The sequence below is a fragment of the Drosophila grimshawi genome, unplaced genomic scaffold (assembly GCF_018153295.1).
Source record: "Drosophila grimshawi isolate 15287-2541.00 unplaced genomic scaffold, ASM1815329v1 contig_311, whole genome shotgun sequence".
NCBI lineage: Eukaryota > Metazoa > Arthropoda > Insecta > Diptera > Drosophilidae > Drosophila > Drosophila grimshawi.
In genome coordinates this window covers 3576434-3595113 of record NW_025063098.1, presented here as the reverse complement: position 1 = coordinate 3595113, position 18680 = coordinate 3576434, and the positions used below count along the sequence as shown (strand labels likewise).

Sequence of the window (18680 nt, the reverse complement as noted above, 5' to 3'; positions counted from 1 at the left end):
AACGCTACGTTGGCTCAACATATTATTTCTATCACAATTACTTTTATTATATTTATTTCGATACCTTTTCTGTTCTCATGTTGTTTTTGGGTAATTTGTCGCTAGCCGCCGCCAACACAAATCAAAGTTGATTATTTTGACCCTGTGGAACAGCTGTTCACAGAATCCACACAAGTTAACAGTGGGTTAACATTGTGGGTTTCAGTATTGCGGTCTCAATACGGAAAAAATGTTGCTGATGATTTTATATCGCTTTATCGATCACTAATTCTAATTTATATTTAATTGATCAACTGGAATATTTCATCACGATCGGATAAAAAATACCTACGCATAAATATGGTAGCGTATGTGTGAGAAAGGGATAGAATGATAATCAACGCACACTTAAATATGTTTGTGTGTATTCTGCAACTCCCGTTATTTAAAGTGAAATTTGGCAATACAACTAGAATATAGTTAATCAGCTTTGTTCAGGGTATATCGTAGTCGAGCTCACGCTTACTTTTTTCTTATATTCTTACATGCTTTATTATCTAATCTCCGAAGCACAATAATCATTTAATGTAAATAGCCAAAAAGAAAAGACAGCGCATATGATAGTTATCATATATATGTATGTATACGTTAAATTTGAAATAGTTTATAATATGCGAGACTTGTTTTACTTGTTGCTTTATTGCTGGAAAGATATATTTTTTTTATGCCTTTCGATATTGTTAAGTTGTTTTGTTGAGTTGTTTATATATTTATAACATCAAACAACATTGTATATATTAGTTATTGCTATCTTTGGGGCAGTGATAATGAAATGCGCTTGCACTCATATTATAAATGCACTCTGTATAAAAATGAATATATATATACGTATACATACATATATATATATATATATATGCATATATGTTCTTGAATGTGTTAGAAATTTTGTTACGAAAAAAAATTGTTACACCAAAAGTAAGTAATTCGTAGATTTAACTTATTAAGTAGAAGCAGAGAAAAATAGAGAGAAAGAGACAGAGAAAGAGAGAGGGTGAGAGAGAGAGAGAGAGAGAGCGAGTCAGAGGCGGAGAGAAAAGCTTAAAAGCTTACTGATTCAATGGCATTCTGCAGAGCGAACGGGAGTGAGAAAGACAAAGAGCGTGTGAGCGTGTGATGAAGCAAGCGATAACGTCAATTAATCGTAGTGATGTAACGTTTCTTGCTCTCACTTGAAATTGACGAACATTCACGAGCGAGTTCGGCTAACATATAAATGCTGTAGCTTATGGGCTCGGACCTCCAGTTTTGCGGAGATCGGCGTGTGAATAGTTGCCACGAATTGTGAAATACGCACATTCCAGAACATTTATTGACTCCAAAACGTAATAGGTGCGCGGTATTAAAAATAGCTTTACGAAAACGAGTGGGTTTGAATTAGTTGAAAAAAAAAAAAACACTGATAATGTCTAGAAGTATAACTATCAACGGTGATTGCCATGCAGGTATGTATGCTTACCAATTACATAAATACATACTTAGGCACAAACAAATTATACGTTAAGAACACTATTTCAAGTGGCTAATTGAGGACAGACTTATATACATACATTTGTACATATGTACATACATACTATCGATGGAAAAAGCCAACTATACTATAATATACTACTTCTGAATATAATAATCTATATTTGTTTAATAATTAACCATGTAGGTGAAACGATGTTTTTTTTTAACTTAAGAAACTATTTGTTATTATCATTTTAGTGGCACTGATACGAATTATAAACATGAAAAACTCACAAAGTTTTAGTGGTTTCACTTTTTATCTACGTTAAATAAGAAATAGTTGAGAATATATTGTGATGATATTTTTAAATATCCACTTAGCCACATTAAAATTCCGTTACTGGCGTTTTATAAGAGCCGTTGATCTATCATAGCGTTGCTGTGGAAATACTGGCGCTCTGTGTTGGTCAACGTTTAACATTTAAGCTGCAGTTTGTTCAACGAAAATAAGGATAATAAAAATTAAAACAAACTAACGGCACTTTAACAGTCCTATAAAACTAAAACAACTAAGAAGTCTAGTTAAACGTGCCTAATATGTATATAAAGATATATATTATTATAGCTAACAACAAATTTTCTTTTAGTGAACCTGGCAACTCTGCCCGCTGACATCAGCCTGAACACTTTTATACGGGAGCATGCCGGTTTAACGGGCACCAAATTCATGTGCCAAGAGGGAGGATGCGGCGTCTGCGTTTGCGCCCTGAGTGGCATAAATCCGGAAACGGGTGAACTATGCACATGGGCGGTCAACTCGTGCCTGACGCTGCTGAACAGCTGTTTGGGTCTGATAGTGACCACATCAGAGGGGTTGGGGAATAAACGGAAGGGCTACCATGCCATACAGGAGCGTCTGGCCAAGATGAATGGCACTCAGTGCGGCTACTGTTCACCGGGAATGGTGATGAATATGTATGCACTGCTCAAGTCCAAGCATGGTCAAGTCACCATGGCTGAGGTGGAGAATGCATTTGGTGGCAACATTTGCCGCTGCACCGGCTATCGACCCATTCTGGATGCCATGAAGTCCTTTGCAGCCGACAGCAATATTGAGGTGCCAGCGGAATGTGTTGCGGACATTGAGGATCTGAGCAGGAAACAGTGCCCAAAAACAGGCGAACTCTGTGCCGGCACCTGCAAGCAAAAACATGGCGTACAGCTCTATGACGACGGCAGTCGGTGGTCCTGGCCACAGACACTGCCGGAGCTCTTCGAAGCACTCCAGGTGGCTGGCAAGGAGCAGCTACCCTATATGCTAGTGGCAGGCAACACGGCGCATGGCATCTACAGGCGTAGTGCAGAGATTAAGGCGTTCATCGATGTTCGCTCCGTTCCGGAGCTGAGAGGTTACAATTTAAAGGATGGCCTTCTCACACTGGGCGGCAATCTGAGTCTCAGCGAGACAATGGATATATGCCGCAAGCTGGAGCAAACTAGCGGATTCGAGTATCTGGCGCAGGTCTGGCAACATTTGGACTGGATTGCCAACGTGCCAGTGCGCAATGTGAGTCAATTAATACTTATCAAGACGAGTGCACTCGTATCTTATCACAATATGTCCACAAGAATCTAACAATTGTATAATCGTATCATTATTCAGGCTGGCACTCTAGCTGGTAACTTGGCCATTAAGCACGCACACCCCGAGTTCCCCTCCGATGTGTACATTGTGCTGGAGGCCTTAAATGCCAAGGTCATCGTTCAAGAGTCGGCGGAAAAGCAGCTAACGTTGACTCTGGACAGCTATTTGAAGCTGCCAATGCTGGGTAAAATCCTTCGTGCAATTCTTCTGCCCGCCTACTCAAAGCAGAATGTACTATTTGATTCGTATAAGGTAAGAATCGAGTTCATTTATTGATCAAATATTTACACCCATTTATCTAAAATGACAGTGCGATGAAATTATAAATTAATTAATTAAAGTATAATTCTTAATAATATACAATATAATTATTGTATATCTACAGCCACGCCGAAATTACTACCTTTTTCAAAGCATTCTTCAATCTTAAATTCGAAATTCTTTCATGTAAAAATATTTTGAAAATATTAATTTTACATTTTTTTTATTTGTGATAACTTACAATTGCAGCTTACAGCTGGCGTTTATAATATGGTTAGCTTTAAGTTAAATAGGAACTATCGCTTTAAATAATTGAGATGTTTGTAATTTGGATAGTTTATCCACAAATTGATTTATGACTTCATATTTTATTTTTCAATTTTGAATGCAGCAGGTTATGTGTGTGTTAATTTGTGGTAACTGTAGTAATAAATTCGACAATCGATCATCTCTATGCTAAATTATCTTCTGCCTACAAATAATAAAGCACCTATAGCTTTAGCATCAATATGCATTAAAAGACAGCATTCATCCTTCTTTTTCAGGCTACAATTTGAATATTGATTATTGTTGGATGGTTTTTATTTAGTTTATTTTAAATGAAGGGTATTTACTATACCTCATACCATAATCAGAAATGTAATCGGCTTTTAGGTTAAGTAGCGAGATAGTTTTCTGTAAGGTATTTGAATCTTGAATATTCTGTTGCCTCCACAGATCATGCCACGTGCCCAGAATGCACATGCCTATGTGAATGCCGCATTTCTGCTGGAACTTGGAGCGGAGTCGCAGGTGAAAAGTGCTCGCATTTGCTTTGGCGGCATTCGTCCGGACTTTGTGCATGCGACGGCCATCGAGGAGCTGCTGCTCGGACGCAATCCCTTCGACAATGCCTGGTTGGAGCAGGCGTTCGCCAAACTATCGACGCTGCTGCAGCCGGATGAGGTGCTTCCGGATGCATCGCCAATCTATCGACGCAAGTTGGCCTGCGGTCTGTTGTACAAGTTTCTGTTGAAGGCAGCCACGGAGAGGAAGAAGGTGAAGGTAAGCAGTCGCCATTTAAGTGGCGGCTCCTTGCTGCAGCGTCCTGTGTCGAGTGGCAAGCAGAGCTACGAAACGCACGAACAGCACTATCCGGTTACGAAGCCAACGGAGAAGCACGAGGGTTTAATACAGTGCTCGGGTGAGGCGACCTATGCCAACGACCTGCCCACCCAGCACAATCAGCTGTGGGCGGCCTTTGTGACGGCGAAGCGAGTGGGCGCCCAGGTTAGCAAGGTGGACCCAACATCGGCGCTGGCCTTGCCCGGCGTGGTGGCTTATGTGGATGCCAATGATATACCGGGACCAAATTCGTTGCGTCCCAAGGCTACGGACGAGCACTTCTTTCCGCAGGAGGAGCAAATCTTTGCCACCGGTGAAATCAAGTTCTACCAACAGCCCATTGGATTGCTGCTGGCGACATCCAACGAGTTGGCTCAACGCGCCGCCGAGCTGGTGGAGCTGACATATGTGGGTGGCGCCGAACAGGTGCTGCCCAGCATGATGCATGTACTGCAGTCGGCAGCTGCTGCATCCAGTGACCGGATTAAGCACACAGTGAAATCAATGCTTGATAAATTGGACTTACAGGAGTCATACGAGATTCAGGGTACGGGCAAATTGGATTTGGGTTTGCAGTATCATAATTTTATGGAGCCGCATACGACGGTGGTGCTACCGTTCGAGGGCGGTGTACAGATGTATGTGGCCACACAGTGGATGGATCTCACTCAGGATGTCGTCGCCAAGGCTCTTAATCTGAGGAGCAATGAGGTGCAGGTGAAGACCCGTCGCATTGGGGGCGGATATGGTGGCAAGGCGACACGCTGCAATCTTGCTGCTGCTGCTGCAGCGGTTGCAGCCCACAAACTGAATCGTCCAGTGAGGTTCGTACAATCGCTGGAATCGATTATGACAACGACAGGCAAGCGTTGGTCCTGCCACTGTGACTATGATTTCTATGCGCAGGCAAATGGTAAAATTGCTGGCCTAAATTGTCGCTTGTATGAGGATGCCGGCTATTTGACCAGTGAATCGCCCATGGGGCATGCGGTGCTTTTGTCAAAGAATTGTTACGAGTTCGGTGATAACTATAAGTTAGATGGCTTTATAGTAGTCTCCGACTCGCCCAGTAATACGGCGTGCCGTGCTCCGGGCTCCGTAGAGGGCATTGCCGTGATTGAGAATATCATTGAGCATATTGCGTTTGCAACGGGCAACGATCCGGCGGATGTGCGCTATGCCAACATCTTGCCGGCGCACAAAATGGGCGAAATGATGCCCCGATTCCTGGAGAACAACAGTTATCGGGAGCGCCGCGCCGAGATCATTGCTCATAATAAGGAGCATCGTTGGCACAAGCGCGGCTTGGGCCTGGCTATCATGGAGTATCAGATTGGATACTTTGGACAGTTTCCGGCCACGGTGAGCATTTATCACAGCGATGGTACCGTTGTCGTCGCCCACGGAGGCATCGAAATGGGTCAAGGTAAGTTTGTACAAAAATCATAAATTGACATTAAAAATATGCTTTGATTGATAAAGCGAAGATTTTCATTTCTTTCCGAAAAGAGGTGAAAATATTATTTAAATGAAAATCAAACTTGTTTGCAATGAGAAAAGCTTTTAACAATTCTTTTTATTTATTAAGCTTCTAAAATACAATTTTAATAGTGCCTTTAATGCAAATTTTCATGTGGTATTTTTGCTAATATTCTAGTTGCCAATTTTTTTGTGTTCTTTATATATCAACTTATAAATATGTATTTGACATTTTCTTTTTTGTTTTTTTTTTTTGTTTTTGGTTTTAGGCATGAACACAAAGATCGCTCAGATTGTGGCTCACACGTTGGGCATTGCCATGGAGCAGGTGCGCATTGAGGCGAGCGAAACGATTAACGGTGCCAATTCGATGGTCACTGGTGGTGCTGTGGGAAGCGAGTCGGTTTGCTTTGCAGTGCGCAAGGCGTGCGAGACACTCAATTCCCGACTGGAGCCGCTCAAGGCGGAGCTGAAGCCGGCGGACTGGCAACAGCTGATCAACGAGGCATATAATCGCAAGATCAACTTGATAGCCAGTGACCAGTGCAAACAGGGCGATATGGAACCGTATTCGGTATGTGGACTGGGCCTCATCGAGGTGGAGCTGGATGTGCTAACTGGCAACTATCTGATTAATCGGGCCGACATCCTGGAGGATACGGGCGAGTGCTTGAATCCTCACGTGGACATTGGCCAGATCGAGGGCGCCTTTTCGATGGGCCTAGGCTACTGGACCAGTGAGCAGATTGTTGTCGATCCGAAAACGGGCGAGTGCCTGACAAACCGCACCTGGAATTATAAGCCGCCGGGTGCGAAAGATATACCCATTGATATGCGCATCGAGATGCTGCCCAAGAGCTCCAACAAGGCTGGCTTCATGCGATCAAAGGGTTAGTTACAATTATCCGTTGCATGCCAGCTTTTTCTACTCTCTCAACAACAAATATGTGTGTCACAGTATTTAGAAAATCGTCAGTTTGCCACTTTTATACCCTTAATCTAAATTAACCTGTCTGTCCGTCTGTCCGTCGGATACGAAAAGAGCCAGAGATCGTTAAGATTAGATGACAGGTACCCTGCCATAATATCATCCGTAAGTACACATATTTTTCTGTGCGTTGGTTTGCATATCTAGGACGTGTGGGACTTATGATAAGGAATGAATTGGGTTCAGTGTATTTTCTCGCTGAGCTCTCTCAAATAGTGCATTCTTACTTCTCACATACAGTTTTATGTTTCTTAGTTTATATATATTCATATTTTTTATTTTTGTATTTGCTTTCTTGCGGCCATTTCAATATTGGTTCGATTTTCATAATTCAAGCGCATATTTGTTGTTTGAGAGTATTAACTGTCCCTCTCTGTCTATTTTGTTAGCTACTGGTGAGCCAGCTATTTGCCTGGGCGTAGCAGTCGCCTTTGCCCTGCAGCAGGCCCTGCAATCTGCCCGAGATGATGCCGCTCTGCCAAAATCGTGGGTGACCCTAAATGCTCCAATGACGCCGGAGTTGCTTGTTCTGCATGCCGGCACCGAACCAGGTCAGCTCAAGCTGTGATAAGACCACATACCTAACTGAACTCAGCTCCCATCCACCGTAATGAAGAGCAATTCAAAAGCAGCGCGTGAGATGCGGCACGTGGCCACAAGAACCCAGTAATGCGAATGCGCCGATAATCACAAGCTATATAAATATATATATATATAATATATATGTATGATATGATATAAGAGATATGTATATATTTATGCATAGAGCACACCTTGCTTTTTGTTTTTAATGCACAATAAATTAGAAACTTATCCAAGTCAAATCCAAATGACATTCATTGCACACTGCTAGAGGGCTGTCCTGAGAGGTCAACGGCTATCTAGCAATTGTCGAAAATATGGGACAGATTGATCTCCCTTAGAAACTTTCAGTCAAAAATCAATTTATTATTTATATTGAGAGCAATGCATATTTATTACTCGGCGTGTAAAATACAGCTTATTAAAATTGTTTATATTAATTTATTTATTCTTTTTTGTTGTTAATGTTTGACACCTTTACAGTCCCCAGCCCTGTTTGCGAGGTATCTCATTAATTTTAAAAACATTTTTGTAAATAAATTGTATGCCATACGAAGCGTTAAATTAATTCAGTGTGACAACGGGTGTTCAACATGTGGGTTGAAACGCAATTAGGGGTAGGGGTAACTGTTTGGTTAATTTGCCAGTTACAATAGGCTTTCTTAGATATTACCAACAGGACATTCAATGAGCAGAATATTAATTGTAATAATTACGGTGCTTTAGCGATGCATTTTTCAATAGGATCATCAGAACATGAGACTTCAGAAAGATCAATTGATTTGGCAGTGGGTCGTCGTATCGGATCTTGATGCCAACAATCCTCAATCAATTTTACTAAAGGCTCACCAAATTTGTGTTTAAGTTCATCATCCAGTAAAGGTCGATTCCCATCGGCAGTAAAACGTAGCATTGCCATCGGCTCGGACTTCCCAAGGTGATCAAAAGGCTTCTTTCGTGACATTACCTCCCAAAGAATAATGCCAAAGCTATAAATATCGCATTTTTCTGTATACATTCTTTGTCCAGTGAAAACCTACGAATGCATGAATCGACTTATTAATATTTTTACTAAATGTTTGTTGAAAATAACTGTATTTGCCTATGTACACCGCAGCTTGTCTTGCATTCCCGTTTTGTAGTCTTAATCTGTTGTTGCCTGCGAGCAACGGTAATTGTAAGTTCCTTATGATGAAGACCTTCTTCGATGCTATGTTTAAGCTATTTTCATGAAGTAAGAGTCAGTCGCTTTTGGTCGCTTGAATCGCGTAGTATAAGTCGCATGAAGCGGACATATGTATATTCTGTATTAAATACAAAGCTCTGAATAAATATAGACCCCAAGTTATAATAGGTTATGGGCCCAGAACACGGAAAATTCAGCTCGTAGAAAATACAGTGAATTGTTCTGAGGATTACTTGTAGAAGGTGAATGAGAGCATTCTGGACTTTCTTGGACAAGTGTGATAACTGTGTGGTTAAAGAAAATGAATACCTCGATGAGTTCGATCGAGAAGTTGGACGACCAGAATTACAGTGCCTGGGTCGTTCAAATGAAAAGCGTACTCGTGTATTCAGAACTATGGCAGTATGTGTGCGGTCATGTCGTGAAGAACGAAAATGACAGTGCTGAGCAAAAGGCAATATTTGATGCAAGAGACGAAAAGGCTCTGGCAAGCATAATGCTTTGCATAAAGGCATCCCAAATAAATAATGTGAAGAATTGCCAAACATCAGCAAGTGCCTGGAACACCCTGAAAGAAATTCATATGCCAATGGGACCTGCGCGTCGTGTAACTTTGCTAAAGCAGTTGTTACAGCTAAGATTGGTAGAGTCGGGTAGTATGGCAGAGCACATACATAAGTTTGCGGACTTAGTAGAAAGACTAAGCGAGATCGGCTTTTTAATGGTCGAAGAGTGTTTGTCTATATTGTTGTTGTCAAGTTTGTCGGATGGATACGAAAATTTCGTGATCGCCATGGAAACTCGTGACACGTTGCCGTCGCTAAGTGTGATAAAAATCAAGTTACTCGAAGAGAGTGAACGGCGTAGAGCAGACGGGCAGACAGAGTCAAACGGAGAGACAAAAATGTTCTCGACGCGTATAGACAATCGAGCAAACAAAAATACAGACGAAAGTAACGGTAAAGTGAATTGTAGAAGTGCGCAGCAGATAAAGCCAACACAGGCCGGCTGCTGGACATGTGGTCGCCGTGGGCACATTGCTGCAAATTGTCGCGCAAAAGACAGCTCCGAAAAAGAGCAAAGCAAGAAAAATAAAGAGAGTAAGAAATCGTACTCAGTGTTTGCAGCGGCAAGTAACCCAAGTAGTAGTAGTTTTACGAAGAACACGTGGTGTCTAGACAGTGTCGCCACAGCGCATTTGTGTAACGACAGATCGTGCTTCATAGAATTAAGAGAGCACAAAGAGAAAATTATTTTAGCTGGAAATAATTACATACAGGCATATAGGAATGAAAGCCCGCATAAAGTGAAAAAATAACACTATTGTTTTGAGCGACCTTCAATGCAACTTTGTGTCAGTATCGAAAGTAGACGAAAAGGGATTCAGGATTCACTGTAAATTTGGGCAAAAGAGAGCGCGCATTGAAAATCGTAGAGGCGATGTGATCTTAGTTGTTAAGGAGCAGCAAGACTTATATTTGTTCAACGCAGATGAGCAAACGTGTTTCAGGGCGCAAGCTAATTTAACAGACATACTGAACTCGCACAAGCGACTTGGTCATTTAAATTTTGTCAGTCTGAATAAAATGATTAAGAAAAATTTAGTGCACGGCTTGAAGGCCAGGCAGTGTTCGGACTTAAAAGAACATGTATGTGAAACATGCGCGAAGTGCAAAATAAGTGTAAAGAGATTTCCAAAGAAATCTGAGACCCGCGCCGTAGGCACACTAGACTTGATACACATTTGTGGCCCAATGAGAAAATGTTCTGTAGGTGGTGCGCGGTATTTTGGCACATTAATTGCGATAGATCGCGGTTTGTGCATGTGTGTTTTATGAAAACTCGCGATGAAAATTTTGAGAAGTTTAAAGAATATAAGGCGTTTGCAGAAAAACAAACTGGACGCAAGATAAAATGTCTCAGAAGCGACAACGGTCGTGAATATTTGAGCGGCGATTTCGAAAAATATTTAGTGAGCAACGGCATCAAGAGGCAGCTTACTGTGCCGTATACACCCCAACAAAATGGTGTAGCGGAGCGCGCGAATCGAACGCTGGTAGAAATGGCACGAAGCATGATTGTGCATGCTGGTCTCAAGGAGGATTTCTGGGCAGAAGCTATAAATACGGCGGCTTATCTGTGAAATCGCTCAGAGACATCTACGCTGGAGGATATGACACCATATGAGTCATAGTCAGGCAAAAACCGTCTGTAAGTCACCTAAAAGTTTTCGGTACAAAGGCTATCGCACTTAACAAGAAGTACAATAAGAAATTCCTACCAAAAGGTGAGGTGAGAGTTCTAGTTGGTTACTCTGCAACAGCTAAGGTATACCGATTGTATAATCCCGATTCACGAGAAGTAATCGAAGCAAGAGATGTGATATTTCTTGAAGGTGAAATGACAGATGACAGAGTAAAGGACAGAATCTCGCTGTGTAATAATGATGTTACACTGATCATGAAGAATGTCGAAGATGAGCCTGTAAGTCTTCATAGTGGCGATCAAACTGAGGATCGCTAGATTTCCGAACGAGATGACGAGGTGCCAAATATATCTACAGATGGAGACATTGGTGACGACGAGGAAATCGAGTCATGCGACGCACCGGGCAAAAGAGGTCCTGGAAGGCCAAAGAAAGTACGCACCGGGCAGCCGGGACGCCCTCGAAAGTTGTACAACAGTTTGAATGTTATGACAACGGATGACGTAGCTGCACCTGCTAGCGTCAATGCAACCTTGAGTTCTGATCATGCCAGTGAATGGAGGGCATCGATGCAGAAGGAGATAGACAGTCTACAAGAAAATAAAACTTGGGAGTTGGTTGATCTACCGAAGGGAGAGAAGGCAATTGGCTGTAAATGGGTTTTAGCAGTGAAGCGTGACGAACATGGCAAAGTAGTACGCTTGAAGTCTCGACTAGTGGCCAAAGGATGCGCCCAACAATATGGCGTAAATTACACTGAGACGTTCTCCCCTGTACCAGATATTCGACAATCAGATTACTGATTAATCTAGCGGTAGAAAATGGTATGTATATGCATCAGATTGACGTCTTCTGCTTATCTCAACAGTGAGCTGCGAGATGTGGTTTATATGCGACAACCAGAGCGGCAGTGCGTGGAACGAGAAACTAAACACCGTGCTAATCAGGATTGGTTTCACTCCCTGCCCTAGCGAGCCATTTTTGGTTGCGTGAAGGAGTGCATATCACAGGAGTTCGACGTAGTCGATAGCGGGCAATTGAAGCATTTCCTAGGAATGGAAATTGATCCTGAAGGTGAAACGGGCTGCGTTACTGTCGGTCATAAGTACTTAATTGAGAAGAAGTAGACAAACTGCGTTCAGAAGTGTTGGAAATAACTGTATTTGCCTATGTACACCGCAGCTTGTCTTGCATTCCCGTTTTGTAGTCTTAGTCTGTTGTTGCCTGCGAGCAACGGTAATTGTAAGTTTCTTATGATCAAGACCTTCTTCGATGCTACGTTTAAGCTATTTTCATGAAGTAAGAGTCAGTCGCTTTTGGTCGCTTGAATCGCGTAGTATAAGTCGCATGAAGCGGACATATATTCTGTATTAAATACAAAGCTCTGAATAAATATAGACCCCAAGTTATAATAATGTTCAACTTTTTAGCTAATACAAATACAAACCTCGGGAGCTGTATAAGAGGGTGTGCCAACAGAATCTGTATTTAATGTCGTCAATTCTTTTACAGTGCCAAAATCACCAATCTTCAAATTTTTGAATTCATCGGTTAATAGTAAGTTTTTAGATTTCAAATCACGATGAATAATGGGTTTACTTCTGCAATTATGCATGTAAGCTATACCCTATAAATGAGAAGGGACACTAAATCATAATTTGTTACAATGTACATGTGCACGAACCAACCTCAACAAGTTGAATCATCCAGTTAATACCATCTGACCTTGTGTATTTACGTTGATCTTCTCCATGCAAGCAGTCGTAGAGAGATTCACACTCTGCATATTCCATGAGTAAATAAAAAGACTGCGAATGCGACGCGGTGGCATATAATTTCACAATATTTTTGTGGCAAAGATCAGAAAGAAACTTGATCTCATTCTTAATTGTTTGAAGGTACTTTTTTGTTTGGGGAGTCATTTTTTTTAATGCAATAGTTCTATTAGACCATTCAGCTCTGTTAACAACGCCGAATGAACCTCGTCCAAGGATCTGTAAACTTAAAATTTAATTATCTCTGAATTAACTTATTTTGTTTTTTTATACCTCACAAATTTGTATATCGTTAAAATCCACATTCTCTGCGTATGCTGGCCTGTGAATAATTAGCATAATATTTTATCATGTCGGATAAGAAAAGAAAATTAATGAAGTCACATCTAAATAAATTATGTTTAATTTTACACAAATTTGTTGTTTAACTGCAATACATACTCAACTTCCGGAATTCGTTCCTTTGATTTTTTTGTTGCAAGCGTAGCCCACTGGATCCGAAATCACATAGAAAACATATTAATTGTGAGAACAAATATTGATATGTTAAGCATTACCTCTTCTTCCTCCAATTGTTTCATGGGATGATAAATGTGTGATTTTTCAGATGTTCTGCAATAAAATCAGTCATACGACTTGATAAAATTATCTTTACTTTACATTACTTGCTGCAACTCATTGTAAGCTTACATGACCATATTTTTGAGTTCAGAAGAAAGCCATTCCATTTCTAGTTTTTTTTCTTTCCGACGCGGGTACCAACAACGGTGTATTATATCTTCAATCGGTTTTGCACCTTCTATAATAATAAATGGCGTATAAACCATCACCATATTTTTGTGGTGTGTTCGAAGTAAAGCTCTCCTGCGTGACATCACCTCCCATAGAATAGTTCCAAAGTTAAAAATGTCGCTCTGAATTGGACTTATAATTCCTTTGACGTTTACTACTGTTGATTCTTCGTGTGGACCTCCTGTATATATTTTTTTGTTCATATAATAAGAATTGCTATTGTAAGGAGTAAATGAAAAATGCAATTCCTGAGCAATGCCAAAATCACAAATTTTCAAATTTCGGTAATTATTGGTTATGGGTAGTAGAAGGTTGTGTGGCGATAAACGACCATGAAACAACGGGTTTGGTGTCATGGTATGCAAGTAATTTAAACCCTACAAATACATTAATTGTCAAACAAAAGTTCCTGAATTTATGCAATAATATTAGACCAAACCTTAGCACATTGGCTCATCCAATTGAGTCCTCGCATCACTGTATACTCAAAATGTTCTTCTCCATACAAATAGTTGTAAAGCGATATGCACACTGGGGAATCCATTAGTATAAAGATATGATTCTCATCAAAGGCAATTCCATATAGTTCCACAATATTCTCATGGTTAAGTCGGGAAAGCTGTTGGAACCATCTTTCAAGATCTGCTGAGTCAAAATCGTCCCCTCCAAAAGTTTTCGTTGTACATTGCTGTACAGCGATCTCTTTCTTAAACCAAGTAGCTTTATAGATATCGCCGAAGGTACCTTTTCCAACACTTTCCTGATGGTTTAAAATGATTGTTTTTCAAACAAAATTCATATTTTATTGCATGTTACCTTTCCCATATCAATATCCCTTAGGTCTACGGCCGGAGCTTCTTCAGATTCACACCTAGCAACTTCTTCAAACGCCCTAAGAAATGGATATGGATTTAATTTATTGATATTGAATAACGGAAATTAATTAAAGGGAGCTCAAAGAATTAGATTTATAATTCATTTAAAACTTACTCAGGTTTATACAGCTCATCGATCAGTGTTGTAATTGATGGACGTTTTACTGGATCTCCATCCCAGCACCTTTTAATTATGTCCTTATACTCTGATTCAATTATATCTTTCAGATCCGGTCGTAAGCCTGAAAAACTTAAAATTGTTGTTTGATTTTTTGGTAAAGCTTCAACTTTCGTACCATTAGTGATGTCTTCTTCTACTGATGTATCCAAATCGGGAAATGGCTTCTTGCGTGTCATCACCTCCCAAAATACAATACCAAAGCTATATATGTCGGTATCTTTTGAATACTCTCCGTCTTCGAGAGCCTAAGCAGGAATTAATGTTATTTTCTTTAAAAAACTTCTTGGATGCAATACAAACTTCTGGTGCTAAATATGCCCTATTTTGATGGGCTGGAAGATTATCTCGATCGTCAGGAAAGCAATAGTCACTAATTTTCAGGAGTCTGCAGTTTTTGAACAGCAACATATTTTGAGAATTTAAATTGCAATGTATTTCTGAAATGGTTCTTCCATGCAGTAGATAGTTAATGCCCTTTAAGTGGAAAATAAAATCTATTAATTTGCCGGACAATAAGAAAGTAAGAGATACCTTTGCCGCCTGATACATCCAGTGGAGGGAATTCTTAACTGTGTACGTTCGCTGTTCCTCATCATGCAAATAGTTGTAGAGGGATCCGCAATTAGCGTATTCCATGACTAAATGTAGAATATCATTTTTATCATAAGTAATACCATATAGTTTTACAATATTCTCATGGTTCAAGCGTGAGTGACGAGTGACCTCTTCTTCAAGACCTTTCTTGATATTGTGCTTAAAAACTTGTTTAAATTTTTTAACTGCTATCTCCGTCTCTCGATAATCGCCTTTGTAAATTATACCAAATTGACTTTCGCTAACAATCTGTAGGACAAAATTTCTTTTAGTTCAGTTAGTTCAAATAAAAGCGAATTTGTTAGAGTAATACATTTAGATTTAGTTCCAAAAAATCGATGTCAACCGGTTTCCTGAAGAGCAATGGTAATGAAACTTAGTAATTAATATTTAAGAAGATTCATTAATAATTACTCATAGATTTTGATTTCTGACTTCAGATTCTGCAGTGACATCAATAATTCATCCATTTTGTATCGCTCTTCCGGTTTTTGATGCCAACATTTCGTAATGAATGTTTCTATTGAACTCGAGGTAATTTCAGCTATGTTTTCAATAGGCGGATGTTCACCTGCAAGAGTCAAAATGATACAACCACTTCGGTAGATAGTCAACTTTCTTACCTTTTTCGACCGCGCTCATTATCTGTAATGGAGTTTTATATTTATCGAAAGGTTTCTTGCGTGCCAATACCTCCCAGAAGATAATACCAAAGCTATATATGACACTCTGCTCCGTGTAAGCTTCTTCTCTGATTGACTACGAACAAATTAATATGTACATAGTAAACGTATTTTCGTCTGCCATAAATGGCTTTCGTGTCTTACAAACCTCCGGTGCCATATAGGACGTATCTAAATTGTTTTTCAACACTTTTTCATCGTCAAACGCAAGACAAAAATTACATAATTTCAAATATGTGAAGCCATCAATGAACTTCAGATGCTTAGTCTTCAAATTACAAAGGAAACGGGGGTCTAGCTTCATCTCACAAAACAGGTATTTGATGGCCTACAAATGACAATAAGTAAATTAATTTAATATATATGTAGATCCGTATGTTATAAAAAATACCTCCGCTGCAGAATACATCCAATCCATAGCCGAATCGATAGTAATTTCTATCAATTTATTGTGGACACGGTTAAACAGGGATTCACCCTCTACGTATTCCATAAGTAAATATGTAGATTCGGCATTCATAGCGATTCCGAATGTATGTACGACATTTTCATGTAATAAATTCATCAGCTGCATGGCTCGATGTTCGATATTTTCATTGATAATGTGTTTCAATTCCTTTACAGCAATTGTCTGAGAATACCACGTGGCCTTGGACGTAACGCCAAACTTGCCCCTTTGTATTTCCTGCAAGATGTATGATTCATAAATGATTCATATTTTTCAGAGCAGAACATTTGGAATAAAACGATATGATTTTCTGTAACGCGATTTGTTAATACCTCGCCTATTAGAATTGCTTCATAGTCCAAAACTGCTCCTGCGTTAGAACTTATGATTTGATCCGAACCACTTCTGCACTCAAATAAATTATAAATTTGATATAACATATTTAAAATGATCAATTTCATATATATCCTACTTAAGAAAATGTGCGATTTTTGAGCATATCTCATCCATTGAGGGCCTCATATCCGGTTCGGAATTCCAGCATTTTTCAATTAATTCCTTGATCTGCTCACAGTTTTGTAATCGTATTTCATTAAGTTTCGGACGTTCCCCTACGAATGAAGACGAAAGAAGATTTAACAACTGCGTACACTGTTTGGTACATCATTCACCTTTTAAAACATATTCTTTAATCTCATAAACTGGACAATTTAAGTGTTGGAAAGGTAACTTGCGTGACATCAACTCCCAAAAGATAATACCAAAGCTGTATACGTTGCATTTGTGACTCGCATTTTTTTCTGTTAGCACCTGCATGAAGACACAATTAGGTTGGTTTATATATGTATCTTATTATACTTATAGAGAACCTCCGGTGATGCATATATGCTATCGCCAATTCTGGTTGTATGATGAATGCCACAGATTTTTAAGGTACCAAAGCTGTTGGATAGCATAAGTCCTCCGGTTTCTATATCTCGAAAGGACGGTATAGGGTCCCGGGAATGGATGTATTGAAGACCCTTATAGAAGATTAAAATTTATTGAATTGCCTCTGCCTTCAAAGACGTACCTTACCTTGGAGGCCTGATGCATCCAGGAGAGCAAATCTTTAAATGTATATTCTCGCTGCTCCTCCCCATGTAAGTAACGACTCAGAGATCCACAATCCGAATATTCCACAAGTATATGAACGAGGTATTCATCTTCTTTTAAATTTATGGTATTATATATTTCAGCAATATTTTCATGCTTAATACTCGATAGGAATTCTACATTGAGCTTCTCAAGTGCAGTCTTATCTAATGGAACTACCACTGTTGGTTTATTTCTCCCTTTTAATATACGACAATCCATAAAATTCCCATAGTCAAACACCTGAAATTATTACTCTTTTATTTGGTATCGAAAATATTTTAAAGTTATTAATATGTACATCACTTAACTCCAAATTTTCAGCCATTCTTGGCAAGTTGCGTATATATCACGTATAAATATATTTATTTACGTATATAATTTGTTCGACCGCACAGAACGATTTTCAGTGAACTAAACGAATGTTTCTGGATTGCTGTAGCGGCGACATGAAAGATTTCTTCAATCGAGTACGAGCTTTAGGGCATATAAAGCTAAAAAGCTCTCCCTACGACTTTGAGATAACAGTATTAAAAAAATCAATTTTATTTGTTTATTTTTCTTTATTTTCGCAACGAGTCACAATCCAGCGGCGAAATACCCCATCACGATTTCGATTCATACTTTGTATACCACAACCCATATTACAATTCGAATATACTTTAAGAATATGGAATAAGAGATAAGATAATATTTGCGTATTTTTTATCTCTTAATTAGTAAACAAAAGTGAGAGACGTCCGGGACGGGAAAAGTATGTATATACATAAATGTATATGTACAATTTTGACTTTAGCATAAATAAACAAGGCGAGTGCTTATTCATGCTCAATTGGTATGTACATATGTATGTACGGCATAGTCGGCACTTTAGCGCAGGACTGTCAGCATGGGATAGCTGTTGTTCAACGACGATTATTATTATTATAATTGTTTAGTTATTCTTATTATCGGGTTCACATTCACTTCACTAGACATTATATGATTTTACAACTTTGATGAGCTGGGTGCGTAACTTTAAATATGCGTGCGAATCAGACGAGATCTTGACACCAAATGAAAGATTTCACCATTCTCTCTTCGCGCTCTTAATGTCTATCTGTTCGTCGTTCATTCTGTTCTCGTCTCTCAGGTTCTATTCCCATTCCTACATAGAAATATTGCAAGCAAGTGTTACTGTATGAATAAGCTACAATATAAAATAAGTAAGAATGCTACGATATACAAATACGAAAACTATTAAATCTTTTATTGTT

General features: G+C 39.5%; 2 protein-coding genes across 4 annotated transcripts; one reads left to right on the top strand and one right to left on the bottom strand.

Moving 5' to 3' along the window:
* The first annotated feature begins 1282 nt into the window (after positions 1-1282).
* Positions 1283-8102, top strand: LOC6563581 (indole-3-acetaldehyde oxidase). The gene is made up of 6 exons (XM_001990472.3): positions 1283-1484; positions 2139-3058; positions 3155-3388; positions 4115-5927; positions 6250-6870; positions 7358-8102. The coding sequence occupies exons 1-6, from the start codon at positions 1445-1447 to the stop codon at positions 7534-7536; spliced, it is 3807 nt and encodes a 1268-aa protein (XP_001990508.1). The 5' UTR covers positions 1283-1444; the 3' UTR covers positions 7537-8102.
* A 73-nt stretch (positions 8103-8175) lies between these two features.
* LOC6563143 lies at positions 8176-18570 on the bottom strand. 3 transcript variants are annotated; one of them, XM_032737560.2, is made up of 23 exons: positions 17368-17661; positions 17160-17312; positions 16962-17100; positions 16763-16901; positions 16623-16695; positions 16234-16527; positions 15991-16170; positions 15783-15918; positions 15574-15730; positions 15473-15512; positions 15097-15408; positions 14866-15039; positions 14681-14810; positions 14500-14626; positions 14326-14401; positions 13949-14269; positions 13408-13886; positions 13275-13329; positions 13159-13208; positions 12991-13039; positions 12631-12936; positions 12390-12569; positions 8176-8586 (listed from the first exon to the last, which is right to left on the bottom strand). In XM_032737560.2, exons 1-23 carry the CDS (start codon positions 17644-17646, stop codon positions 8263-8265), a joined length of 4173 nt encoding a protein of 1390 aa, XP_032593451.1. In that variant the 5' UTR covers positions 17647-17661; the 3' UTR covers positions 8176-8262. The 3 variants fall into 3 exon arrangements, with proteins under 3 accessions (XP_032593451.1, XP_043071084.1, XP_032593452.1); XM_043215149.1 differs by lacking the exons at positions 16763-16901; positions 16962-17100; positions 17160-17312; positions 17368-17661 and adding an exon at positions 18268-18570; XM_032737561.2 differs by lacking the exons at positions 16763-16901; positions 16962-17100; positions 17160-17312; positions 17368-17661 and adding an exon at positions 17736-17767.
* Between the last annotated feature and the right edge of the window lie 110 nt (positions 18571-18680).